A 26622-nucleotide genomic window follows, 5' to 3' on the forward strand; every position below is an offset into this window, starting at 1 on the left:
AGGAAGCCAAAGGAGGTAGAAGGGCTGTTGTCTGTGCACAAGAAACAAATTTAACTCTTGCCTTCACAGCTCCCTTCCCTATGCGTTGGCAGCTCTCAGGTTGGCTGATAGGAAATGCCAGTGATGTTCCCAAAAATTTACTTGTGTTTGGTTGCTTAAAAGATGAGGAGGGGTTTTGTGTGCCATTTCCTCTTGCTCTGGAAAAAAATGCTGCTGCCCTAGTGCCTGGGCAGAAGGGAGAAGGGGGAGCCCTGGCAAGGAAATAAGATCCAGAGAAATGTGTCACCAGCAGAAAGAGCAATTGTTTTCCTGCATTTACATTGCAGAGCATCGTCCTGTTCAGGCAGCCGATTTTTGACAGCCAAGATAATACATTTATATTGATGTAATTAGCGGGACATGGAGTTTGCTGAATGGCTTGAGGGCAGCATGATTTTCAGTCTAACTCCAGCAAATAGATCAGGGAGGATTAGAATGCTGTCGTGGGTTGCTAGAATTGGCCCTTTGGGTTTCTGGAGGTTGAGTACATTACTGCTGATATTTCCTATTGTGCTGTACCCTGCCTAGTTGAAAAGAAAATAACTTGAGGGAACATGGGGCTATTTTTGCCAGCTTGAGATGATCAAGTTTGATTTCTAAAAACTGAAGCCGAGTCTTTAGGCTTGCACGTTAAAAACGGTATTGGAACCATATCTCTGTTCCTCTACAAATGCATGCCTCTGCACTTTGCCAGTGGTGTAAACTCTAATGTGTGTTCATAAAAAAAGAAATAGCTTTTCTGTTCCTGCAGTGCAGCCCCTTTTGTAGAAAGCCAGGGCACTCTCTAAATGCTGTGGGCCTGAACAGCGTCAGCATTAGAGGATGGTAGCAGTTGCACTGTGTCAGGGAGGCCAAGCTGGCCTCTCGCCCCAGTCCTGGGATCAGCAGCACTTGCCAAAGCTGCAGGGTTATCAATACACATTTGCGTTGGTAAAATAGAGACCAAGACCTTAGAAAAAGCTGGCATCCTCCTCCAGTGATGTTGCCCAGCTGCATCTAACATGGTGCTTCCTGTGGCACCAAAGTTTCCCCTTCTGTGTCTTGTTCCCAGCGCCAGCCCAGATGATTTTGGTTTACTGAGGACTGAGGATATCACAGGCAGCTTCCCAGTTTGCGTTGTTTTTTGTTCCTCTGAGCCAGAAGGTCCTTCTGCCGCAACAAAATTTTTGCAGAGAAGTTAACTTTCAGACAGCTTCGCCGGGTAGCAAGTTAACTCCCCCATGTTTGTGCTGGTGTGTGGACGTGGGAATGCGGCACAAGGCTCTTTGTGTGCTGGGCTGTGTCCTCCCCACCATGGCAGCCCCGCTCTCCAGAGGGGCTGCAGCACGGAGGTGGTCAAAGTCTTGCTCTCCAGCTTGTCCATTTTGATCACCCACCTGCAAGATTCAGGTCAGGCCAGCAGGCAGAGCTCAGGCAGTCCTTGAAATTGCAGCACTGCCAAAAGGCTTTATTTTAAGCTGCTGGGTGTTAAGCGGTTTCTCTTCCAAGCCCATGTGTATGTGAACACGTCTGCTGCAAGAAAAATGACGTGGTGTCACGTAGACTGATGTAGGCATTTGGGGGGTACTCTGTCCTCTGGTGTTGGTCTCGCTCTCTCTTTAGCTCTTGTAAATCTTAAGCCTTTCCAGTGAGCGGGAGCGGCTCGGCTGTCTGAGCGCCTTGAAGATGCCGTGGGCCTGGAGTTCCTGATGTAGCCAGTGCTGTACAGACCGTTGGGCTAAAAGGGTCAGGGCGGTCCTTCTGAACGATAATCAGTCCCTTATTTACTTTTTACTGGTCTGCAAGTGGTGCCTCTTGCCTGCTCCATAACATTCTCTATTTGCTGGTTTGATTCCACTTAGCAGCACATGTCCAGGTGTTCACCACAGGTTGTCTTTTTCCCACTGCCTGGAAATCTCAGTGGTGCAGAGTGCTGGAAGAGAAAAGCTCTTTGTGAATTCACTATAACCTACCGCAAGGGCATCACACTGTGTGGGGAGAGTGGGCAGGGTGGTGGGGGGCAGAACTGGGTCTGTTGGTCTTGCATGCTTCTCACATGCTCCCAAAGAGGCTCAGTGATCACATTGTTTGGGTTGAATCCTTATTTGCCTTTTTCCTCCCTCTCCAATCTAAAATAAAGAGTGTGCTGGTGAGCCAGTTATTGACAAGGGTTCTTGTTGCCTCCATCTGGTAAAAGCCTGTCCCAAAGGAGACAGCACTTTCACGAAGTATGAATTTCGAGAGCAGAGAATATGAAGGGGGAAGGGGAAATGTCTTGGGGGAGGGATGTTTGCCAAGGCAAGTGTTCAAACATCATACATTCTCAGGTGGGATGGGCACATTTGACATAATCAGAGGAATTTGTACTTTTGAATTTTCAGTGGATGTTAACTGCTAACGATGTCCTGGCCATGTGGAGTAATTAACATCTGTTTCTGTGTTTGAACATTCAGGCAGTGTGCCCCTCCAGACATCCCTACGTTCACATCCAGACCCCTTGGGAGATCCTGCCCTGTTGCTAATTGTCGAGAGCTGTCCAGAATCCTTATCGTTAAGATCCTGCGGTGCTGGTGAGGTGTTGCGTTACCTGGTACGACGACAGCTCTCACCAGAATGCTAAGCAGCAGCCGCTGTCGGAGAGAGTAAGGCCAGTGGTGGGAATGGAACTATAAAATCACCACCAAAGGTCCTGAAACAACAAGTGAAGAATCTGAGTTCTTCAACAAGCAGACCGGTTCCTGTCTCCAGGTGGAACTGAGCTCCATCCTGTTGCCAGCTGGATGCCGTGGGATGCCCAAATCCTTCCGAGAGCTGTAGTACAAGTGAATGCTGATTGAGTGACCTAAAATATGAGGTTGGTTGCATGTGCTGGTGCGATGCTGATCAGTCCGGAGTCTCAGCAGCCATTTTTTTCTTATGTGCCTTTCTTTCTTCTCTGTTCATCAGCTTGGTGCAGCAGCCGTTCTGTCTAGCAGGCTTGATGTGCTACTGGCGGCTCTGAGCAGAGACCATCTAGCATGCTCCTCCAGCTGGGCTGCCCAGCTGATGCCAGCAGCAGCCGTTTGATTCCAGGGACACCAGGCTGACTTCACACCAACTGGGCATTGGACCTGCAGAGCAGAAACTGTGTTGGGTGAGAGGCTTTTCTGACTGCAGTTGGCTCTCTGCTGGGCTGGGAAGGGCTGAAAGGAAAAAGACCTTTTCTCCTCTGGTTTGTAAGCACAGTTACCCTGCTTCTTGTCTCCTGTGCCTTTTGTTCTTGTCTTTCTTCCTGTTTTGATTCCTTCTGCTGAGTGTTCTCCTTGCTGTCTGTGTGAAGGCCATGTGCTCTTATGGGTGGGGATACAGGCCTTCTCTGGTTTTCTCATGCTGAAGAAGAAGCTGTGAGAGTGGAAGAGAAAATGTGGAGTCTTCTAGGACTTCGCAATCTTAAGCCGTGGAAACTGCATGACTGTCCCAGGCTGCGTTTGAGGGAGTGCAGGAGTAGGGAAATAAATTATTCTAAGAAACTCTGCATTGTTTTGCCTGCAATAACCACAGTGCCATGGCAGTTCCCAGCCCAGGACTGGGACAGAGAGGTGACTGTGTTATACCTTCTGTGGCTGGGCTGCTTTCAGCCTGGCAATTCAGAGTCTGCGCTGCAGAGATGGGAGGAGATGGTGGGAGCCCAGTCTGAGGTTGTACCTTCAGGGTGCGCTGCAGTGTCTGCTGCGGGGGAGCGTCTGATGGTGTTGTCCTTGTGTTCAGATGAGCCAGGCTGATTGGCCTTATCCAGGCCAAGGCTTTGAATTCATCAAATGGACACTAGCGTGCCATGTGTTGGCTGATCTGATTTGCCTGGATGCCTCTGGGCTAGCTGAAGTCTCTGTGTGACATTGGTGTCCAGCCTCAGCAGAAGGTCTGCAGGAATCTCTTACAGTTCAGGGCCAACTGAAGCCAGGCCACGAGCACTCTGGTCTTTGAGTGGTGACTGTCACCAGGCCAGTGTGTGCCATGGCTAGCTCTCATCTGTGGGAGGGATGAAGTAACATTCCTGCTCTTGGATCAGTTTTGATGCAGCCTTGGAGTGTCTTGTGAATGCTACTGCAGGTGTGCAGAGCCTTTGTTCCTGTTGCCTGACCTTGCCGTGCAGGATGCAAGCAGAGCCTGGTGGAGGGAAGGTTGGGGGTCTGTAGCACCGCATGAAACTGAGGCAGCTGGATATGTATTGCAGAGCATGTGAGAGCGTCTCTTGTAACATGATCTCTCCAGCTGCCTGTGTGGGTTACTGTGGGTTCAGGGTGCAGCCAGCTGGTCTTGATTAAGAGGCCGGCTCCATCACTGTGCGGGGAGGGATGTTGGATGCTGTAGCAAAGGCAGCTTCTTACTCAAAGCATCTGCATTATGTTTCAGCCCTTGCAGAGTACAGTATTTTCCTCATGTGGTCATTATATTTGTTCAAATAACTGCTCTCATGGGCAAATATTGCTTAAGGCATTGTGTAATTGAACACATCCTCCAGTTTCAGCTGTACTGGTGTGGCTGAAGAGGAGCTGCTTGTGATGGAGACAGTAAGCCAGTGTAACTACTCTGGTGAGGAAAGGGTAGTGTCATAGTGGTGTCAGGCCCTGTCGTATCTCTGTCACTTCAGTTGTACCAAGTGTTATTCCAGTCATATAGTTTCAATTACAATGTCATCTTCTAACAGAAATAATGGCATGGCTATGACATTGCTGTGCAGAAGGATTCATGGGTTTTTCAGGATGGCCCAGGAGAGAGTACAGGTATAATCTGGAGGTGGACAGGGGTGAGCAGTAATGTGATCCTTCTCCATTAGGTTACCACACTGAGCTGTGCTAGAAGAGGAGATATCTTCTTGCCCCCTCTGGGTTTCACTTTCCCTGTCCCACCTCCCCTGTGATCTCCTGGTTCCCTGTGCTCGCAGAGAAGGCAGAAGCCTCTTGTGCAGTTTTTGGTGATTCTTATGCTTTTACTCCTGGTTGTTTCTGATGTAAATGCCAAATGCCACTGTTGTCTGTCAGGCATATCCTACCTCTGCGCTTGTCTGAGGCACAGCCAGAGACATGGTGGTTTAAATCTAGGCCAGTTGGTTGGAAATTGGGACATGGAGTTTGATTGAAGCTGGGAAAGTCCAAACTGCATACAAATGGCAGAAGGAGGCATGCAGGTACTGCTGCCCCTGTGAAAAGAGCCCTTGTGACTCTGGACAGGGCAGTGTGGTGAAGGCTGGGTCTAGCAAGGGATGCAGCTGGATGTGGCTTGGATGAATCACATATTTACTGTCTGTCTGATCTATGTTAGAATTAAAGCTGTGGCTGGAGTTTCTGGGGACAATGTCCTCAGGGGACATCTCCTCCATCTCCTGTCTCTGAGACTGTGCTTTCCAAGTCTGTGCCCTGGGTTTTCACTGGCTGTGAGACTCCACTTCTTGCTTCAACATTCTTCCCCTCCCTTCCGCAGTGGCCAGCTCTTCATCTGCTTATCTGTCAGCTTAGCATGATCTGAAGATACAATCCCTGATGTCCTTTTAGGTATGACCTCGTGTGTGTGCTATGCCTGGGCACCTATGGCCTTCTACGAATTCAGCTTGAGTGATTGGGAGGAACTTCATGGGTCATCAAGTCCAGTTCCCTACTGCTGATGGCAGTCATCTTGTGCAGGTCATGAACTTGTCGAGGAACTAATTGTTGGAACTAACTCTGTGCTTTTTTTTCCCAGTGCTTCTGGAGCAGCTGGTCCAGAGATTTGCTCTTTGAAAGGTTAGAAACCATCCTCCGACTTCCAGTATCCAGTTTTCCTGGGCTGGTTTTTTGTACTTGTGCCATTGCAGAGTGTCGTCTTGCAGATGAGAGATGACTTGCAAATTTTTTTCCTTCCCTGGTTCGCTGTGACCTTTATGTCCCGCACCAGTCATGGCTCTTGATGCAGATTTGTCCTGAGAGATGTGTTGAAAGCTGCTTTGTTTTTCCATTGCTTCTTTCTGGGAGCTTTGTTTTGTTGGGCCCATTTATTTTCATGTTGTGCTTTTGAGTGTTTTGAGTGCAGGTGGAGTTCTGAGCTGCACAGTTTGTGAATGTTAGCGAGTACAGAAGAGCACTTTTTGCGCTACTGTCACTTCTTTTTTAATGTTTGTCCTTGCTACTTGTGCCATCTTGCCCCTTCAGGAGGGAGAGATGTTGTTAGAAACAGTTGAATCAAGGTGAACCTGATAAAGCAATGTATTGAAGAGCCAGTGCCTGGCTCTTATTCGTGGCTCTTATTCATGTTTATCTCTAGCTGTGAATGTGCAATAACAACAGTTCTGTTCTGCACAGGCTGGCACAGCCTCAGACAGGAAGATCTGCTGTTTACTAATCAACACTCTGCTGTAAGTGAGAAAGGGAAAAAAAATGTTTTATTGCTGCTGGGTAACCCAGAGTGTAGTTAAACCTTTCTGGAAAAAAGAGGAAATTAAGAGCACATGTGTTACTTAAGATGCATTTTCCTGGCAAGGGTCCCGTGTGTGTGTTCTTCCTGCAAAGCATCCCCGCTTATTCTACTTCCTATTAAATCTATAGCATATTGGTAGCAGGCAAGTAAAAGCTTCCTGTTTTTATAATGCAACTGGTCTCAGCAGGCAGTCTGTCGAGGTGATTTTTCAGCCTGGCATGTTTTGTAGCTGGGGCAGTCTGTGGGCTGAGTAGGATGACAGGACTCTGCTACAAGGATTATAAACACAGGGAGGAAAAGATCTGGAAATTAGATCTGCCGGTAAAACTTCCCCAGATTGGATGCTGTGGCTTGTCTTGTTTTGTTTCTTCCCCTTGTCTTTCTTTCTGTGGCATTACCGCGATGTTGTTAATGAGTTGAACCATGCCAGCCCACACACGCTTTTGTTAACACTGCACTCAGAAGTCAGCCACAATTGGCTAGTAAACTGGAGGATACAAGCAGCTTGTTGAACTTCATTGAAGCGATGTAAACTGACTTAATAGAGCACTAGGGTTTTAGAGATTTGGTTGTGGGTTGTTTTGTTTTGTTTTTTTAAATATGTGTACATTCAGGGCAGTGCCTTTGTTGTCATTTTCATGCTTATTCAGAAAAGGACCTTCCTGCTCTTCAGTTGTCAGTGGAGACAGGTTTGGAAGTTAACTCTTATCTTGAAGAAACGTTCCTGTTGACTGCTTCTCCCTCTTTTTCTCCCTGTGGCTTGTAATTAAGATTTTGATTGTCCGTTCAAATCTGTATAATCCCCTCTCTCAAAGTGACCGTGATAAATTTCCAGTAGCTCACTGGATAATCTATCACTGGTTTATAGCGTCCTGTGCAAGGGAGAAGAGGAAACTTTTTTCAGATTTTGACGCTAGTTGCTTTGTGGCTAAGCTGGCTCTACAATAAATCTACTTTTCCTATCAATCTTTCACTTCAGGCTTTGGACACCTCTTCCTCTGCCTGCATACTTGCGAAGAGTCAGTGCTGGGCATTAAATGCAGCTCAGCCCAACTCAGCTGCTGTGTATGAGTTTCTTCTGTGTTAAAGTTGAGCCAGAACCAGTTTCAAGGCAGCTGAAAGAAGGTAAAGATCCTCAAGCTTGCCTTTGCATGTTAATGTCTGTGGCCAGAAAGATGTGCTGCTGTTCTGGACTTTGCTAAAGTGTAGCATGAAGCATGAGGTCCTGTTCTGTGCTGGTCTAGAACTCCAGGTTAAATTATCTTGTTACCTCATTAATAGCCCATCTGGCAATCTGTTTCCAGGCAGCTGATTTCATCTAATGATTTCTCAGCAAGTAGCATACCAATCTTGCTTCTCACTGTGATGTGGAAAATAGCTGATTTGCAGTGTCCAGTCCCCTAGATTTCCTCTGAGGTCAGAACGTCTGACTCACCTCTCTCTCAGCCCTGCAGCCCCATAACAAACATTTGGGTGGGTTTGTTTTACCCTCCTCTCCGTTTATCCTGTCCTCCCATTTGCAGTGCTTGTGCACTTGCCTGTCATCCTAGTGCCTTGCAAACCTGAAGACTTCTTTGCCCTGGGAGGTAAGGCAGTGCTTTTTGAGTCGCAGGACTATGCCCTGAGTCACACAGGAAGCTTTGTGGTAGAGCATGAGGGCTGAAAAAGCCTCCTATGTTCCAGCTGAGTGTGCCAACCGCTGGCCCATCCTTCCTGTTATACCTATGCCTCAGTGTGTCCTTGGAGGTACCTTCCCACCCCTCCCTGCCAGAAGCTTTGCACGGAACTGGAATTTGTTCACACCTTAATTTCTTGCCAAGACTGCAGCACTCAGGCTGCCTTGTAGTGCTGGCTTGGCAAGTGAGGGCAGAAATAAAGAGCAGCAAAACTTTGTTTCTTGTCACCAAGACAACAACTTTGTGCAAGACACCTGCTCAGCATGGAGCATTCCAGTTTGCTTGGCCACTTTGCAACAGCAGTCCCACAGGTGATGACAGGAGCTCTTGCTGCACTTGAGCCGTAGAGCTCTCATTGGGTTGGTGATTAGCATCTTGGATTTCAATCTGTATTGCCTCTGTCTGAGGTGGACATCTTGCCTGCTCTTTTCACACTGGCCTTGTGGAAGAAGAGAGATACTTCACCCTTCCTCCCCTGGGGTTATGTCTTTTATCAGGGTCATTTCAGCCTGGTAAATGTAAGTCACGCTCTACTTGGTGCTGGTACTTGGCTTTGCACATCCTTAGGTTCTGCCACCCTGCCTTACGGAGTTGGGAGCCCGGCTGTGTATCACTTGCTGTGCACACAAATGCTTGAGCTTCTTTTCTTTGGTTGGTTGGCATGACACACCCTCAGGCCTCTGCTCTACATCATTCTTTAGTTATCCCGCTCCTGACCTCCTCTGCAACTTTGCAACTTTATAACTTTCTTACACAGATGTGTCTTGTGCTGTGTGCCTTACCAACCCCTTCACACTGTTCCTGCTTACCCTGGACTTTGTGAGCATGTGCCTCCCTTGGTGGTAGATGGGGAGGTCTCCTGCTGTATGTGGTGGCCCAACTGGTAGGGGGCCAGGAGTTGACCATGTCTCCATGATGTATGAAGTGGTCTCCTCCAGCTTGATGCCCCAAGTCAGCCACACTCCTCCTGCTGCACTCATCTGCCCCTGAACTACTTTGTGTTTGGGGTGTGCAAGTCACATCCTGCAGTCCCCTGAGAGGAGGCTGCTCCTGTCAGGGCTCTGTGTGGGGACTGGACATTCAGAGCTCTTCAGAAACGTTTTTTTCCTCCCTGCAAGCAGCAGGTTGCACATGAGTATAGAGCTCTTCCTTTGCTGTTGACGGTGGTACTAGATCCCAGCTCATCTTAGCCAGCCACCTGACAGGGGAGTTTGCACACCAGAAGGAGGAGAAGGACTGGTACTTGCAGCTTCAATATACTAGAAGAAAGTCTCCTGCTGTGTGACTTCCTCTGGGCACAGCTTTGAGGGATGGTGTGCCTTCTCCTGGGCCAGCTGCTGCCTCAGCACAAGAGCTATCCAGTGTGTGGTGTGGCTGTTTTCATGCCTGGATCTTCTCTGGGGCAAGGGAGTAGCTCAGAGGTGACTTTATTTATAGGTTGGGGGAGTGGAGGAATTAATGCAGTGACAAAGTTGTCCCTGAGTCTTGGAGGCTGAGAAGCAAGGGAGGTTGGAAAACTCAGGCAGGAGCTAAGCTGGCTTTTGCTGAATGGATTAATTAATTAGAAAGAGAAGGAATGTATGGGGTATCCCCTCACAAGGAAGAGGCTTCTCCACATGGGACCAACTGGGGTGAGTCTGTCTTACAGGTTTCCTCAGCAGGCTGGAGCAGCTCCAGGGTCCTCTGTCTCTTCTTCCTGCTGCCTGTCAAAGGGAAGAGCTTGGAGCTGATCCAAGGAGGATCCTCGGAAAAGTTGATCCTGCAACTTCCCAGATATGTTGAAACACATGAGCTAGTTCCTTTTTTTTCTTTTTTTTTCTCTCTTCAGAGCCAAAACCTGCTTTGAAGCTGAAGGGAAGGAAAGGGGGTTGGGCAGACCCAGCTCCCCACCCTTCCTGCCTACTTCACTTTGGGTGACAGAAGAGCTGGGACCCAAAGGGTCAAGCACTGCTGACTGGTGGTGAGGAATAGGGTGTATCTGGAAGCAACCGGGTGATTGCTCTGCTGTCTCGGCAGCAGGAGGAACCTCCATGGGAAAGCTTTGCCATCCTGAGCTCCCTGTAAGTGCCTGCTGCTCAGGGTGCTGGTGGGGCAGTTTGAGGAAGGGTCTGCATCACGTACGACAGAGCAGGGTAAGTGGGTGCAAGTGGCTTGGGGGTGGATAGCTCAAATCTGGTTTTATTTTGGGAGCAGTTAAACAGTCAGTTGAAACCCAGTAATTATTGCAGCTGCAAGGGGCAAAAAAACAAAATCCAAACTCAGCATCTTGCTAAGGTGCTTAACTGTTAATTTCCATGAGTGAGATCCACCCTTCTCAAGACATTTCAATATGTTCACATTGTTGTTTCCTCTTCTGATTAGATAGGTGGAAGCAGTGCTTTATTAATTAGGAGGAAATTCCTGCTCCCTCCTGCCAAGGCAGAGGAGCTCTTGGCAGTTTGCTCCCCTGTTCTGCAGCTGAAGTCTCCCCTGTTCAGCACGGGCAATGTGCCTGCAGGGCATCTTCTGGGGCATAGCCCTGCCCAGTTCCTCAAAATAAGGCTGAGTGCTTCCAGAGAGGCTTTCTTCTTTGTAGGCTTCTTTAATTGACCCCTTCCCATGCTAGAATGTAGTTTTCATTCTCACCTTTGCTTCTTGCTTAGTGTTGGCCAAAGGTGTTTTCTGGCTCAGCATAGCGAGCACGTACATGCATTGAGCTGTAATGGTGCCGTTCCTCTTGTTTTCAAACAGGTTTGCCCTCTCTTTCCTTGGGCCAACGTTCCCCCCTAAATATTGTTCATTGGCTGCTCTCACCTAGCATGAGGGGTGACCCTGAAGAAAAGGATTTACTGCTTTGCCTGGAGAAATCCGATTTCACGCAGCGCTCGCAGCCAAGCAGCCCACTTAGACCAGGCAGTCTTGGAGATAACTACGACTTAGCTGGGTTATCCTCCACCTATTTATAGATCCCTTCCTCTCCCCAGCCCCACCCACCGTGGGGCTTTACTGCACCACTTTAAAGCAGGACTCCCAGCCTCGCCTCTCCCCGCAGAATGTTTGCGTTGAGCTGCCTGCTCAGACTCCCTGGGGCAGACCTGGCAGAGGAGGACGGGCCAAGACACAAGCAACACGTTGGGAGGCAGCAGTAATGCGGGCAGCAGGCATGTCTCTCGCCCACTGTGGTGAGCTAAAACTGGCGTTTTTGTGTGGAGGAGGAGGAGGCAAAGGGTTGCTCTGCTTTTCCAGCTTGAGAATCAGCTGAGGAAGTGGTCTCAAACCAGCCTGTGGAATTGCTTTATTTGTCAGTTTAGCTCTGCTGGAGGTGGGGAGAAAGGTTATTAACTGACTGAGCATCATGCCTTCTGTTTCAGCCTGTGGTGAACTGTACAGGACTGTGTTTCTACCCATCTTGCCTTTATTTCTTTACTTTTTCGTGGTAGTACCCAAGTCTTGAGGTGAGAGGCGGTTTGTTCCCCTTGCAGGTCTCTTAGTCGCATCTCCTGTAGCTTTGCTGCCGCCGTGCAGAGTGGCTGCTGGAGCATGTACAGCACTCGGGACGGGAGAGTCGCCAAGGGATGAGGCAGAAGAGCCAGAGACACCACAGGTGTGGGGCAACTGATGTCTCCAGTTAGATTTGAGCTGAAGAGACTTGGAAATATTCGTCCCCTCACATCACATGGCTTTCATTTAGCCAGAAATTCAGATCTGTTACAAATTAACTGCTTGAATAGCAGGAAATGAGAGGGGAAGCGCTAAGGATCCACTTTGGCTGGATCTGCAAAAATCAGTGAAATCTTGCTGTTGGGCAGGTAGCGGAAAGCAAAGCATGGAGATGTGTTGGCTGATCACAGCAGTTAGGCAGACTAATTAAAATGAGGAAATCGAGACAGGGAAAATTGTGTTCTTGGGCTTTTTTTTTTTTTTCAGTTTTATTTTGTTAGTCCAGGCTTTGCAGGTTACGGAGATGAGACTATGACAGAACAGTTAACATTCTCCAGCTAGTGGTCTAATGCAGGCACATTCTGGTATTAAGCTTGTAGCAAAACTGCACCTGCTTCTTGAATTGCTGCATTCGAGAGTCTGTTATCTATCAAGGCCTTTCTTGATCCCTTAGATCAATCCTGGGATTGAAAAACTGTATTTTAGGAGTCTTCATTTCAGCCTTTGTACAGCACAAAGTAGTTTCTTCACAAAGGTCTTTCTATGCTTCATTCGTCTCTATAAATCCTGGTGGGTAAATTTTTCTTCTGCCTTGTTTCTTCTCTTTTGCTCTGTTAAATGTTCCCTTGATCCATTCCTCTTGACACACATCCAGATCGCTGTGCCTTTTTCCTTTAAGGAGAGACATGTGTGTGTTTAAACTTCTTTGAGTACTAGAGGTCATGAAATGTTTCTGTAGTTTAACTGCGAGGATGCTCAAAGAATGAATTCTAAAAAGTAGGAGAGGGAGAAAAGAAAGAACAGTCAATGTCCCAAACCTGCTTCTGTGGGTAGGGGCATGCTTAGTATCAGCTAAAAATTAGCTTGAGCTGAAAGTATTTAATTGCACTGTGTGAAGTAGTCACAGAAAACATACTGGTGCAGAAACCCAGTCAGTCCAGTTTCAGCCTTACTATGGTGTTAGTGGGGAATGGGGAAAGAGGGATATTTTATTTGACATAAAAGAGAAATAAAATCTCCTCACTGCATACAAGCTGTACTCCTCATAGCTGAGGTAACTAAAAACTTGGTGTGCCAGTTGGAGCCCAGAGCTTTCAGAATAACCTGTGTGTGTGTGATTCCCAGGGGCTGCTGATTTGGGTTCTAAGTGAGGCTTGCTTGTCCCCTTTTCTGCTGCTTTACTGTGGTGGCAAGGGCTTTCTCTGGCCTTTGGTGTGCCTTTGGTGTGCTTTCCTCCCCAGTCAGGTTGCTACCCCCTGCCTGGGAACTCCTGGGGCTTAACTATGGAGGGCTCTTCTCAAGGCAGCAAAAGCTGGATACATTGAAATGGCCATTCCCATCCCAGTGAGCGCTGGGATGGGGATCCTGGTCAGAGCATGCATTAATAAGCTTCTAAAACTGGAGGGTTGTTGCTGAAATCATACCTTATCTTTCTCTCTTTTTCTTTCCTTTTTTTCCCCTTTCTCTTTTTTTTTTTTTTTTCCAACTATTGATCAGAACCGACCTTCCTTTCTCCAGTGTGTTGGGATCTTTACAGCAGCCCATGCCGCAGCGCCTCGCCTATTCCACTCGAACTGCCCGTGCCACTGGCTTGGACCTAACCTAGGATAAATCTCAGCGTGGCCTGGGTAGGGGGGAACCATGGGGAGCTCTGCCTCATCGCTGGCCGCAGAGACGGAGTCGGACCATGGCTTCAGTAGCGCACCCTACCCGGGGCACCCAGCCGTGAGCTGGTATAGGAGTAGTCACAGTGGCCCTGTTTGGGAAAGTGCCCTTATAACGCGGCAGCACCAGCATTTACACCACCGGGTGCGAAGGTAAGGAGGAGGGGAAGGAGCCTGCTTACCTGCTTACCTCTCAGCTTGAATCCGGGGCAGTGCATTTGGGAGATAAATTGGTTTGCATCCTGTTGGGTGTCAGGTCCTTCTGTTCAGAGGCTCAATTCAATTCCTTGTGAAAGCTAGAGCCAAATTTTCACCCATTTGAGTGATGCCAAGCCATGTCCTTTTTACAGGGCTGCTGATGTCTCCTGCAGGATAGACTGCAGGACCCATCCCAGCTCTTCCTCACTCACCTAAATTGTGAAGGTGGCTGCCTGGGAACGGGATCTCAGTTCCTTTAATAAGTTTGCCATGTTCCTGTTGCTCCTCTTCTTTCTGACCTCCCAACTACACTGTAGGTATCACAGATGAAGGATTGTGACTCCAGGTTGGGTGGCAATAAGTAGCAAGAGTTTCTGAACCCAAGAGAGCAGGAGAAGCTGTTTTCATGCTAAAGCAGTGAAATGCTTTTGAATACCAGATCCAGGGGAATGAAACTCACCAGAACAGATTTGCTCTGAAAAAGAGTTCAGTGTTTCCAACCCTCAATTTCTATCCCTCCTCGATGAAATCAGCACCTCAAATTTGTCTCTCAGTCATTGCCTCTGCCCCTTCCCCATCAGCCACTTGCAGTGAGGAATTTTTCTTCATGTCGGAGGGCTGGTGTCCTGTATTCAGTCTCTGACAGGTTGAGAGGTATGTCAAAAGCATCTAAAAAACCTCTGCCCGGGGGCTTGGCTACAGAGGCTGCCGTGTTTTGTGCTAGTAATATTTAAGCCTTTGCCTAATGCCTGCTTTGTGTAGATTCCAGACTGGTTGGGTGTTTGTACTTGCTTGAGTCTGTTTGGAGCCACTAGTCTTTTAGGAATAGCTGCTTGCTTCTGAGTGTCCCTGAGCTGTTGTGGCTTTCCACTGGAGGCGTTTGCTGTGATGGTCATGTAGTATCTGTCATGCAGTCCTTGTTTTCTTGCCTTTCTGCTGCTGCGAGTCCCAGAATGTGCTTCACAGTGCACAACCCTGGGAGACTGAGGCAAGCAACCACATGCTTTGCTCCTTTGTAGCCCTGTGTTGGGTTTCCCTGTTGAGCTGGTAACAATGTGAAACCGATTAGCTGTTGTCTTTGCTCTCAGTTGTGGACTTGAGCTCCTAGCAATGCCCAAGAGGCCTTTAAAAAGGCTATTTTGTGCAGTTCCCCACATCCATTGCTGTGTGTACCAACCTTCATGGCTCGCCCACAGTTCTGGTTGGTGGTCTTTGCTGTGTTGGTTTGTCCCCTCTAGTTTAGAGGGATCCTGTGAACAGCGCTGGGTCCTTCCTGCAGGATTATTTCTTCCAGACTGCTGGTTTTTCTTCTGTTGCCTTGAAGAGTTGGGGAAGGTGTCGACAGCTCACAGATGAATACCCCGATATGCCCATGCACAGCCAGCACTGAGATTTAGGAGCTTCCAGTGCAAAGCTGGCACTGCACACTGAAAAGGTTGTGTCTCTGCAGCCTCATGTATGCCAGCAGTCTGTAACTTGGAGGAGCTTGAGAAACCAAATGAAATCTTGACACGTGGAAATAATTTTCCTGAACAACCAGCCTTCATGGTGGAGCGGATGCTGGGGCAAGAACAGGAACTGCCGGTCTCAGTGCAGATAAAGCCTGTGTCCTGTTAGGACAAGAGTGTTTTTTCTGATAATTATGTATTTCCTCTACTAAAGGGAGAAGAGAACTCATCCTGGCTAAGTGCTACATGGTTCCTGGAGACAGGAAAATCACTGGCCGTGATTCACTGAGCAGTGAATTGCGTGGGAAGAACTCGCTTTAGGCAGTGATTATGGAAGTGGGTTCAAAAGACCTGCTGAGATCAGCCAGGCTGTCAGGCATCAAAGTACCTGCGGTTCCCATGGCGAGACGGGTGAAACAACAGGGTGAAGAAGCAGCAGATGATTGGTTTCCAGAGAGGAACAGATAAATATATTTCTTTTAAAAATTAACTAAGTCAACAGAATGAGTCAGGGTGGGTAGCGCTGCCTCTGAATGTCCTCGTCCTTGGAGTCCTGTAGTGCAGGAAGGAAGTGGAGTACTGGGGAGTCAATTTGAGGCTGGACAGGAGTTCAGAGATAGACTTTGCTTTTCCTGCTGATTTTCTGTCCCTGCCTGCAGGGCTGATAATGCTTTGGCTGCTCTAGAGCAGGACAGAGCCAAACGTCCTCTGGTCTGTCTCAGGGGTGAACGCAGACCTTCCTTGGCAGGAAAACAGGGATGCAAGTAATTCACGAGTGACTTCAGCCTGTACTTGGTGAGAGAATTGGGGGAGTCTTCCCTGACAGTGGGGTGGGAATAAGGGATGAAATCCATGCTGTTTTGCTTTCAAGATTTTAGAAGCTGGGAGGAGGCTGCATTGTCTCCTGCTGCCTGGGTGAGACTGGTGGTCTGGAGTTCCCTGTCAGCTGAAGACGGGTGGGCAGGAGGAAGAAGAAAAAGGGCCTTAATTATAGAAGCCATAAACTTGTGACATCCAGATTTCAGTCCCTGGTCTCTTTTGGACCAGGCTGCATAGTCTGTTCTGTGTGTCAGCGTCCCACCTTTTCAACAAGAGCATGTCTCTGACTTCCCCAGCGCTGCAGGAGAACGTAGCTACTTAAAGATACCAAGTGTTATATGCATGTCAGTTAGAGGGATCTTATTGCAGAAATCTCTGCTTAGGGCAAAGATGATGTTTTTAAATACATCCCTGGTAACTGTGTAGCCAGACAAATTCCGGCTGTTACATGGCCCCTTGGGCTCCTTCTTGCTCATACACTTAAAGGTGTTTGGCCTGGGCTGGATGTGAGTGTTCAGCTGAGCCTACAGACCATTGTGGCTGAGCTTTCTGATGTGCCAACCCTTCATGAAACTGAGAGCAGCAAGGTGCAGTGCCACAAGTCTGGGTGCTGGCAGTGGCTGTGGCTGCTGCAGTTGAATGGTTTGGGGCTCACGGTGGCTTCTGCTGCAGCTGGGAGTGACTGTGGCGCCTCTCCAGAGTGCCTCCTTCCACATCTGAAAGGTGTTAGGAGGGAATTAGGGCACTGAACTGTCTCCTGGGTGGTGTTTCTGTTCACCAAGTCACCATTCCCCAGGATTTGTAAAGAGCAACAGAGTCCTGTTGAGAACTGAGAACGGCTCGAGTTTTCTCTGCTCAGGGGAGGTTTTTTTGGGAAACTGTTGCAAGATCTGTGCAGTGGAGTCTTAAGTGTCTCTGCCTGCCACTTGGTTTGGCTGAAGCTCTCTGAGCTCCTTCCTTTTTCAGAGAATATGCATTTTCTGGGATTTCCCATGGCGTTTTGCAAAGACTTTGTATTTTTCTATAAAAGCCTCTTCAGAATGAAATACCTCTGGGCCTCAATGACTGCCGAGGGAGGAACAGACTCTTTTTAATTTTTAATGCTAAAAATACAGAAATCCCTCTGATTTTAGAGAAAAGCAAAGAAACCTGCCTTTTTTTCTGTTGGCAGCTGGTGGGAGGATGCTTGCTGTACCACCCCACCTCCCTGCTCCCCAGAAGTGCCACTTCTGGAGAGAAACCCAGAGTGAGGCATCCGTGACTTTGGTGTTTGTGAACCCTGTGGCTTGAGCCCTGTGGAGGGGGGACGTGATTTTGTGTGTGCAGCTCCTCCCACCCTCCTGTGCTGTAGCACTTCACCTCCGAGTGCAGCGTGAGCAGAACTGGTGTCTGGAGAATGTGTTTCTTGTTGGGGAAACCAAGGCCCAGAAGAGAAGTGAGATGTCTGGGAAGAAAAGCTACTGGTAAAGCATCAGGTGACTTGGCAGGGGTTCTCTGCTTCTCTTTTCTGTCACTGAACCTCAGATCAGGCATCAGCCTCAGGAGGTCTGACAGCCTTCGTGGGCCACTGTCCGTGCTCCTTGGAGTACAGTTATCCCAATAGAGCTGGGCCTGGGGCTGTGGGTTGGGACAGGTGCTGTTCCCTGGTTTTTATCAGCAGCCTGCTTGGATTTGGGTGTGCTCGGAGGGTTGATTTTGCACTTTGCATGCATCACAGACTAGTTGAGTTTGGAAGGGACCTGTGGGGTCCAGCTGGTCCAAGTCCCCTCCCAGCTCCCAGGCCTCCATGTAAAGAACAGAGACCTGTGGCTGTGGAAAAGCTTGGTATAACCGAAATCTGTTCTGACTCTGTATCCGCAGAGGAGGCATGAAGATGGAGAAAGAGACCATTCTTCCAAACCACAAGGGTACTAGCATCAGCTCTGATATTCAGGACATGCATGTTCACCACACCAGAGCAGAGCTTGTGTTCCCCAGGTGCTGCGGTGAGGCAGATGCGTCCCTGTGCGGGTTGTGCTCCCTCTGGAAGTTGTTGTGGCATCAAAGTTGAGCTGGGATTTGGTGAAGTGCTGCAGGTTGTCGTGGATACCCACTTAATGGGAACATTGGGCTTGTAACTGTTTGCTTGCCAGTTCTCACCAAAGCGTGCAGCAGCTGGAATAGTGTCTTGCTCAAGAAAGCGTGCAGTGCCAGGGAGTTAGCAGCGTGGTGTGCTGTTTCATCCGCCTGAGGCTTCCAGTCCTGCCCATCCGCTTTCCACGCTGGCTGCTTCAGCAGTCTGCTCACTCACAAAGCCTCTTAGTTTTTTAAATTGAGGCTATTTATAGTTCTGGAGCCGTGAAGAACTTGGAGGATGACAGAGTAGCGGAGACTGAAGTTCTCAGTAGGTACCCAAACAAACTCTCCCTTTGTTCCCTGTCTGCCCCTCAACCTTTCCCATCTCCTTTTCCCACAAGTGCAGGTAAGAGAGCTATCCTGCTTGCTTATCCTCTCCAGAGAGAGGGCAAAAGCCAGGGCAGAGAGTAATTTGGAGTGTGTGTCCTTGTCTTACACAGCGGGGTTGGCTAAAATCTGAACAGAAATGCCTGAACCCTGTTCCTAGAGTGTTGCTTCACAGCATGGAGAGCACGGTAGACCTCTTCCTTTGATAGTGCCAACCTTAAGGGAAAGCAGCACATTTACTTGTTTTTGAGGTGCTCCTGACTGCAATAGCTGAGCACTCATGCTCCAGGAAAGTAGGTTTAGATCCTTCTGTGAGTGCAGGTGTTGGGGAATTTTGCTTTGGTGCTCTCAGGGTGCTGCAGTGCATGAAGGAGGTTAGCACCCCTCTTTGGCTGTGCGTAGATACGTGGTCGTCTCTTTTGGGAAGAGATCCTGCGGATGCAGTTTTGCTGTGAAGGAAGCTGGCCTCTTGTACCCTGTGTGGTTGGAGGGCCTTGGTACTCTGTTTGGAGCAGGCATCCTTCCAGACGCAGGTATGTTGGGGGTCGGTGGGAAAGGGATTGCTAGGTGGTGAAAAATTTGAGTTTTTTTAATATTTTAAGAGCAGGAAATAGTAAGAGGAGCCAGAGGAGAGGTTTTTTTTCTGGAGCAACCCTTCTGCATTGCTCCCTTGACTTTTTTTGGTTGCAGAGGCAGGAGCTTTGTCTGGTGTTTCATGGCAAATCACTTGCCCCACCCCGAGAGGTGTCACACATGTAGCCTGGAGCTGTGAAGCGGTCTCAGTTCTCCAGAAGGAGCTGATGGATGGACATGATGACAACAGGAAGCTCAGGAGCCTCGCTGAGCTGCTGCAAGGAAGGAGAAAATGTAGGAAAGTGGGGGAGTTATTTCTTCTTCTCCCAGTGTCATGTGAAAGAGCTAAGGTGGAAACCATAAGCCCATCCAGCTAACATTGTGCAGCATCTGTCCTGTAGGGAGATGGGTTGGGTTTAATCTCATGGTCCTGCTGCTGTGGGCTTGTGAGAGGGGGGATGAGGGCAGGAACAGCTTTCTGCTTTCTGTCCATAGTGTGGGCAGAGAGCTTGCTTTCCCTCCAAGCTGCCACATGGCCAGCTGTTTGTTTCCTGGATTTATTCCAGAGCTCGTTGCTTTCCTCCAAAAGTATCAGGTACTGGTTGCTGCAAAAGGCACATGCTGTATTTCTCTGACCAGTTTGACACTGGTGTCTCTGGGCTCAGGTCTCTGATTAATGTGGTTCAGAAAGGGAGAGGGGAAGACATGCAGAGCTGCAGTCCCCCTTTGCCTGCCTCCACCCCTTGCTGCAAGTGCCTGCCTCAAGCTGGCCATGGCACTCAAAGCCTGCGTTGATCCCATCTCTGCTGCAGGCTGGTGCTCGTGTGTGGAGGAGACGGAGGGGAGCGTGTACTGAACGAACCCTCTGCAGGGCTTTGTTCCCTTGGATGAAACAGCCCCCCCCACGCGGGGCTGCTGCGAACAGAAGGGCAGTTGTTCAAGGGGCACAGAGAGGAGAGATAAGCTGTGACTGGACGCTGTTTGCATTTGGCAAGCTGGGGCTGCATTGGTCTGTTCTTGCCCAGGGATCCACAGCCCACCCAGGTAGCTGTGCCTTATCAGCCACTCTCCTCAACAAATTGCCCTGGGCTTTTGTTGGAGTTGGGTACCTTCCCGTGCTTCTCTCCCTGCTGCTCCTGCCAGCCTTCCCGCTCTGCCTGGCGCTGGCAAAGCACCAGTATTGCAGCCGGCAGCCCATGCCAGCCGGTGCATCTCACAGCATCCATGCCCACAAGCATCACTGAATCCCAGCGAGGGGTAGGTGCTGAAGGTCATTGTAAGGAGGTGTGAAGAACTGATCTGTAGAGAAAGAAGCTGCTCCTGTGTTACAGATGGCATTTATGAGGCTGCAGCAGGACATTCAAACCAGAAGGAACCTTGAAGTGAAGTGTGAATGCAGCCCGCAGCCCTTCTGGATGGCGGTGGGACAGTCGGCAGGAGCGCTGGGGCAGTGCATGGGGTGAGGATGAGAGTTTGGGCTGCAGGTGCTTAAAGGCTGCCAAGTCGGCAGCTTGATGGGAGCTGGAGGGGCCTCGCCTGCCCTTGCCCAGAGCAGTACAGAGCTCAGCTTTGTCTCCAGACGCACTGGTTCAAGCCCTGCTGCTCCCAGTGCTCAGAGTGATATTGCATGCTGGGGCTTGTAGTTACACAGAGCTGGACTCCTGCATTTGGAGCGTGGCAGATTGACTAGAGCAAAAGGAGATGCTGGGAGACTGGAGGCTGGCTCTTGTCACCTTTTGACAGGGAAAGGACAGAGTGTCCATACCTCCTGGCCTTCAGTAGCATTCCCCAACTGTGGAGTGGGGAGAAGGTAGACACAAGCAGGGTCTTCTGTCTTACTGAAAACCTGATTTTAACCCGCATACACTGGAAAAGTCAAACTATAGATGGATAGACGGATAGATGTGTGAGTGTATGTATATGTATTTTCCCCCTGATTCCTTGGGCCAGCAAGGAGGAGACACCTTTTATTCAGAGCCCTGGTCTTGGCTAGCATGTGCCCTGTGCGATGCTGGGACATCCTATCAGACCTGTGCCACCAGCTGTGGCAAACGGGTCCTTTTTAACCTTCTGTGCTGAGGAGCTGAGGTTTCTCCTCCTGCCCTATCCCACAGCTGTTGTGGCTGTTTGAAGGGAGGAGCCCTTGGTGCTTCTGAAATGTGGAAAAGAATTTTTTGCAGGTGCTGCAGGGTTGCAGCCCATGGCACAGCAGCCTCCATGGCACATGCAATGATAGGTGTTGGGCACATCATTGCTTTACACAACCCCTAGAGAATCTCCTAACAAAGCTTGGCACAATGGTCTTTTTCCTTAAGTTATGTTTTCCTACAGCAAATGTTTAGATGCTTTGTGTCTTCGGGGCATGCTGGTGTGGGCACTGCAGGCCCTGGCTCGCTCCGTGTGTGTGAGTGACTGTTGGAGGGACTGCTGTTGGTGGTGATGTGGTGGGGAGGGCACAGGAACTGACAAGACTCATCTGTCTTGTGCAGTTTTAAGTCTCTGCAGGCAGGACACATGCTCTTTCTCTCCTCTCTGTCCTGTGTCCTTGGGTTGGCAGTGATGTCCTTCAGGTTGTCCTTGAGGGGCATGTGTGTTGAGGTTTCCCAAGAGCTGCTTGTGAGAGTGTGTGTGACTTGAAGAGGTTCAGGAGCTTTAAACAATCATGGGAGCTGCCCTCCTTGGTGGGAAGTGCTGTGTCCTGCTACAGGGAGGGGGTGCTGAGCTGTTAGAGGTGCCCCAGCATGGCTTCTGCTGGATTCCTGCGATGGCAGGACACTTCTCTGTGGCACTTGGAGAGTTAACTGCACATGCTCAAGCCAGGAGTATCCTCTAGGTTCCAGCTGTCAAAGCACTAACTTAAGTATGTGTCATCTTTATGAGGCAGTAAACAGTACTATGGCCTGAATTACCGAGTCCAAAGGCCTCCAGGGTACAGCATGACTTGTAGGGCCTTCCCTGGTCATTACTGCCTGCCTGACTGCCTGGCCAGATGTGTTGCTGACTCAGTTAAAGTAACAGTAGCTCTAGAGCATGGGGCATAAACAGGAGGAGCACGTTGGGGTGCTGGGTGGTCATGTGGCTCAGCCTGCCCCAGCACAGTGTTGTTCTGCTCTGTTGCTGGCCCTTTCAGCTCCACATAACCCACCCAGTCCTCCTTGCTGGCTCTGAGAAGCCAGAGAAACCAAACAGTCATCATTTTCAAAGTGCACAGTGATGCCAAACTGAATCTGAGGCCAAGTATGGGTTCATGCATTGAACTTTTGTTTGATGGTGTGGTGGGAGCATGCCGGGCTTCTGATGTGGTGCAGTGCTTCTGTGTCCTCCTGGATTGTGTCCCACTAGGTTTGCCAATGGTATCCTGGTGGGCCATCTCCTGTGACACGACAACTGCCCTGGGTGGCCTCGGGGCACTGGTGACTGCCACATTTCACTTGGTGCCAGTGGGGCAGGGGAGGGTTTTAGGCTGGTGGGGATCACAACATGCTGAAGGAGCCCATCTTGCTGTCTGCTCTGGGTGCTGTGCCACAGAGGGCACAGCTCTGGGTTTGCTCTGCATATCCAAAGGTGTTTTATATGTGCGCGCTGGTACGGAAGATTGACCCAGGAACTGCCCTAGAAGCCATCAGTGCAAGGATATGAAAACATTAAGTAGGCTTTGCAAGAGGGAAGCATTCATGGCCAAGCCACAGTAAAATCAACATATTTTGTCCTGCTGGACTTCTTGGAAACTGTTTTAATTGTCCCCTCTAAAGTTCAGGCACATGAGAAAGAGAATTAAGTGACCTTTATAGGTTGGCTGCAGAGGCACAAACAGATCCATTGCTGGTGGCGGGACTCAGCCTGTGCTTAGGATTCCATCTTCTCCCACCTCCCTTGCAAGAAAGAACTGGACTCAGTTGCTGGTTGGAGCACTATGAGAAGGTACTTCAGTAGCAGGGCTTGAGGGCTCACTGGTGCCTGTATGCTATGGTTGAATTGATATTTTGGTCTCTCATTAAATTGCTGTGTGGTGGTTTCTGTAATGAGGTGTGAATCCTCAAGACTGGCCAGTCTCTTTCTCTAAAGAGCAGGGATGCTGAGGTGGTGAAAGGCCAAAGTCTTGGATGTAATTCTGAATTTCCTCCATAGTTTCAGCAGTATGGGACAGAGCATTTGGCTCAGGGCGGGGTGAGTTTCCCTGATGTCTAGAGGAAGCTGTTCTGTTAAAGTTCACTAAAGAGGTTTTGCTTTTCATTGTTTGAAGGTCATGTGTCAGTGTCCAGTCCTGGAGCACAGAGCCAGGATTCCTTGAGAGCTGCAAGGCACTCCAACCTTTCCTTGGCTTTCCAAGGGGGAAGGGGTCAGGAGGGGGTCTCGGTGGGGGTGTCCTGTGGCTCTTTGCATGTGCCAAGATATTGATCCATGACTTCAGCCTTTTTCCTACAGATCTAGTGTGCAGAGCTGGCAAGCTCCTGGAGCTACAGGGGGTAATTTAGCTCATCTCTGACCTCGTCAGGTAAGAATAGTGTTTAACCAGTGCTAGAATGAGAAGGTAGAAGCCGGTGGGGTGATATTTGGGAGCGTCCCTTCTCCTGTCCTCTGGAGCCTTGGTGGCTGCAGTGTGGAAGTCCTGTGAGCAGCCACCAGCCTGCAGATGCCCTGGACCTTTTGTGTCATTCTCTGCCTGCTCTATTTATTGAGCCTGATGCTTCAGCAGCTGTGGAGATGGACAGGTTTCTGTTAACTGTACCCTGTGTGTGCTCCCCTGTGAAGTTGAGCCCGGGTATTAGCATTGCAAGAACTGAAGGCTGAAGCGCAGCAGCTGGAAATGCAGGGTGATTTATTCAATGGAGCTGTGAGAGATGGGAGCAGGCAGCTTTGGAGCTGTGTTGTTGCTCCTGATCCATTTCTCCTCCCTTTCCTTTCTTTCACTCTCTCTTCCCCTACCAGTCTTGTAATTTTATTTTAACAGCACTACAAATTGCAGCATAAATCTTAGCTGAGCAGCAATTCGGGTTGGCAGCCACCAGTAAATCTCCTCTTCCAGCCTCTCCATATGAGAGGGAAGTTGCACTGGGAGTAAGGGGCTATGGGTGAGTCCTCAGTGTGCCTGGTTTACAGTCCCATCAAGTTTTCCTGGCTTTTACCAGTTACGGGCCCACAGCATGTTTAGGCTTAGTCCCACATCTCTCTAGTCCTGGGAAACAGGAAAATTCTCTTCCCACCCCAGCCTCCAGTACTAACATTGGAAATTGGTGTGAAATAACCTCAAACATGGGATAGGAGGGGTGCTAGTATAAGGTGCAAATGTCCTTGTTCAGGTGTGTGACATCTAAAGTTGTAGACGGTGGTCTTCATCCGGGCCTATGGACCTTTACGTCCAAACTACCCTGCACATACAGATGCTTTTGTTTTCTGATGCAGAATGCCTCTATCCTCTACAGACTGTGCTGGGAAGAATGGCAGGAAATAGCCCTGTGAGGTGTGCGAAGGGCAAAACCTTTGCCATTTAGTTCATGCAAGGGATCTATCTGCACAGTCACACACCAGGAGCCATTTGTCCTGGCAAACCTGTTTCCCAGCTGCCTGTGCTGTCTCCTTGGATGTGTGCTCCACCTGTGCAGCCCCCTCCCCACCACACTTGAACTTGACCACCCTACACTGAGGTCAGGTATTATGAAACCAGAATAAAGGTACAGACCATACCTTTGTCTTAGCCTAATCTTGGTTGTCTGTGAAGCTTCAAAAGCATTTTCCATGTTGGTTTCTTAAAACACAAGCAAGTGTTGAAAGATGCAAGGATAGGTCTGCCTGATGTCCACAAGACTTGGTTTTTGTGTGATGTGCTGGTGAGAAAACCAAGGTGCAAAGGGGAAAAGCATCTGCTGCAGATGTCTGTTAGAAAACAGTGAGATTCTGAGGGTTTGGAGTAGCTGGGATTTTTGCAGAGGAGAAGTACAGAGCCAGCAGTCCCTGCAGTGTCTGGGGACTTGCAGGGGTCTGACTCTGGTTGCCCACCTTGCCCTTGCCCTGCTCTGTTCTACAGGGAGCTGTTGTGGTTTAACTCCAGTTGGTAACTTAAGCACCACACAGCCACTTGCGCAGTCGCCCCGTTGTGGGATGGGGGAGAAAATCAGTAGGAAAACTCATGGGTTGAGATAAGAACAGCTTAATATTTGAAATAAAATAAAATAATAATAAATTGTATTGAAAAGGAAAATAACAAAAAGAGAGGAAAATCCAAGAAAAACAAGTGATGCAAATAGAAAACAATTGCTCACCACCAACTGACCAATGCCCAGTCTGCTCCTGAGCAATGCTCCCCAGCCAGGTTTCCCCCCAGTTTATATACCAATATACTGAAACATGATCCCCCTATGGTATGGAATATCCCTTGCCCAGCTGGGGTCCTGGTTGTGTCCCCTTCCAGCTTCTTGCCCCCCACCCCAGCCTGCTCGCTGGCAGGGCAGCATGAGCAGCTGAAAAGTCCTTGACTTGGTGTAAGTACACTGAGCAACGACTAGAACATCAGCGTGTTATCAACATTATTCTCATCCTAAATGCAAAACAGCACTGTACCAGCTACTAGGAAGAAAATTAACTCTATCCCAGCCGAAACCAGGACAGGAGTGCTGGCTCTTTTGAGGTAGACCACAGACCCTCACTTAAAAAGAAATTCCTTAATTAGCTGAAACAGAGAAATGAAAGCAACAAATAGTGTTTCCTCTTCATCCAGCTTTCTTTCCTCTGCAGGGGTTGCTTTTGAAGTGATTGTTCAAATGTACCTCAGGTGTGGGTAGCTAAAAGGGGGGAATCAAGTGTCCTTTGGTCCCAGGAGTCCACCCTCCTTGCTGAAGATGTCCCAGCTCCTCAGATGAAAGAGCAGCTCAATGAGTTCAGTTTCTTGCTCCATTACTTGCTTCCTCCCCTCCCTTCTGAGAGTAGGTAAGTATTGTAAAACCCAGCTGTAGAAATCAGCTCCTGTGGTGCTTTCTTCCCACTTTCTCAGATTCGTAGCACTGAAGGGCTCCTTATCTTTCTGTGCCTCCATGCTTAGATCCTCCCTGAAAGAAGCGTTTGTCATGCTGAGTCTGTCCTTAGCCAGGGCTCCCCTGGTTGTAGAGGGAGCAGGCACAGCTTGATTCAGCATGAATACTTTGTTTCCAAGGGCTGCCTGTAGCTGCTTCAGCTCCTGGTGAGATCCTGTTTAACCTGATCTCTGGCTCAGCCTTGTCCTGGAGATTGGACCTGCATCCTGGTCAGGGGATGACAGCTGTTCTAGAAAGGGAGCAGGAGCCCTGATGCTCTCCTGGGCTGGTATAAATAGGTGAGGAGCTACAAACTCATTCACAGCCCTTGGTCTGATGTTTGCAAACAGAGGTGGTTCTCTGCCCTTCTGTGGCCAGGCACTGGTGTCTAGTGTCTGTGTGCTCAGAGGTGCTGGTAGCTCTCTGAATCCCAGGCTCAGATGTTTTGTTCTCTTAAGATTCCCCCCACATACATACACAAACCCTTTAAGCGGTAATAAACCATATGCCCCTGTTATTTAAATAAAATAAATAAAGTTGGAAAAGCCTCCCAGAATCATCTGGAACTTTACCACCTGTGGAAAATCAGCAGTTAAAGGAACTGTATATGTAGTGGAGAGCAGGGAGAAGAGCCCATAAAGACAGTGTCAGCAGAAAAAGAGGAGTGTCTGAAACCCTCATCTTGCTGTTGGCTGTGCTCAGATGAAAC

The 26622-nt window shown here is 49.1% G+C and overlaps 1 protein-coding gene across 11 annotated transcripts in view; it reads left to right on the forward strand.

The window, feature by feature from the left end:
- Window positions 1–2471: 2471 nt before the first annotated feature.
- Window positions 2472–26622, forward strand: part of CAPN15 (calpain 15) — a 53640-nt gene continuing 29489 nt past the window's right edge. Inside the window, exons 1-4 of one of the 11 annotated variants that reach the window (XM_026858712.1) lie at window positions 2472–2872; window positions 2965–3151; window positions 5737–5777; window positions 13260–13579. In XM_026858712.1, coding sequence (XP_026714513.1) covers window positions 13404–13579 — 176 coding nt within the window. In that variant the 5' untranslated portion in view covers window positions 2472–2872; window positions 2965–3151; window positions 5737–5777; window positions 13260–13403. The other 10 variants (XM_026858715.1, XM_026858711.1, XM_026858713.1 and 7 more) reach the window with 10 other exon arrangements.

This window comes from Athene cunicularia, assembly GCF_003259725.1.
Source record: "Athene cunicularia isolate RWA chromosome 14 unlocalized genomic scaffold, athCun1 chr14_part1, whole genome shotgun sequence".
NCBI lineage: Eukaryota > Metazoa > Chordata > Aves > Strigiformes > Strigidae > Athene > Athene cunicularia.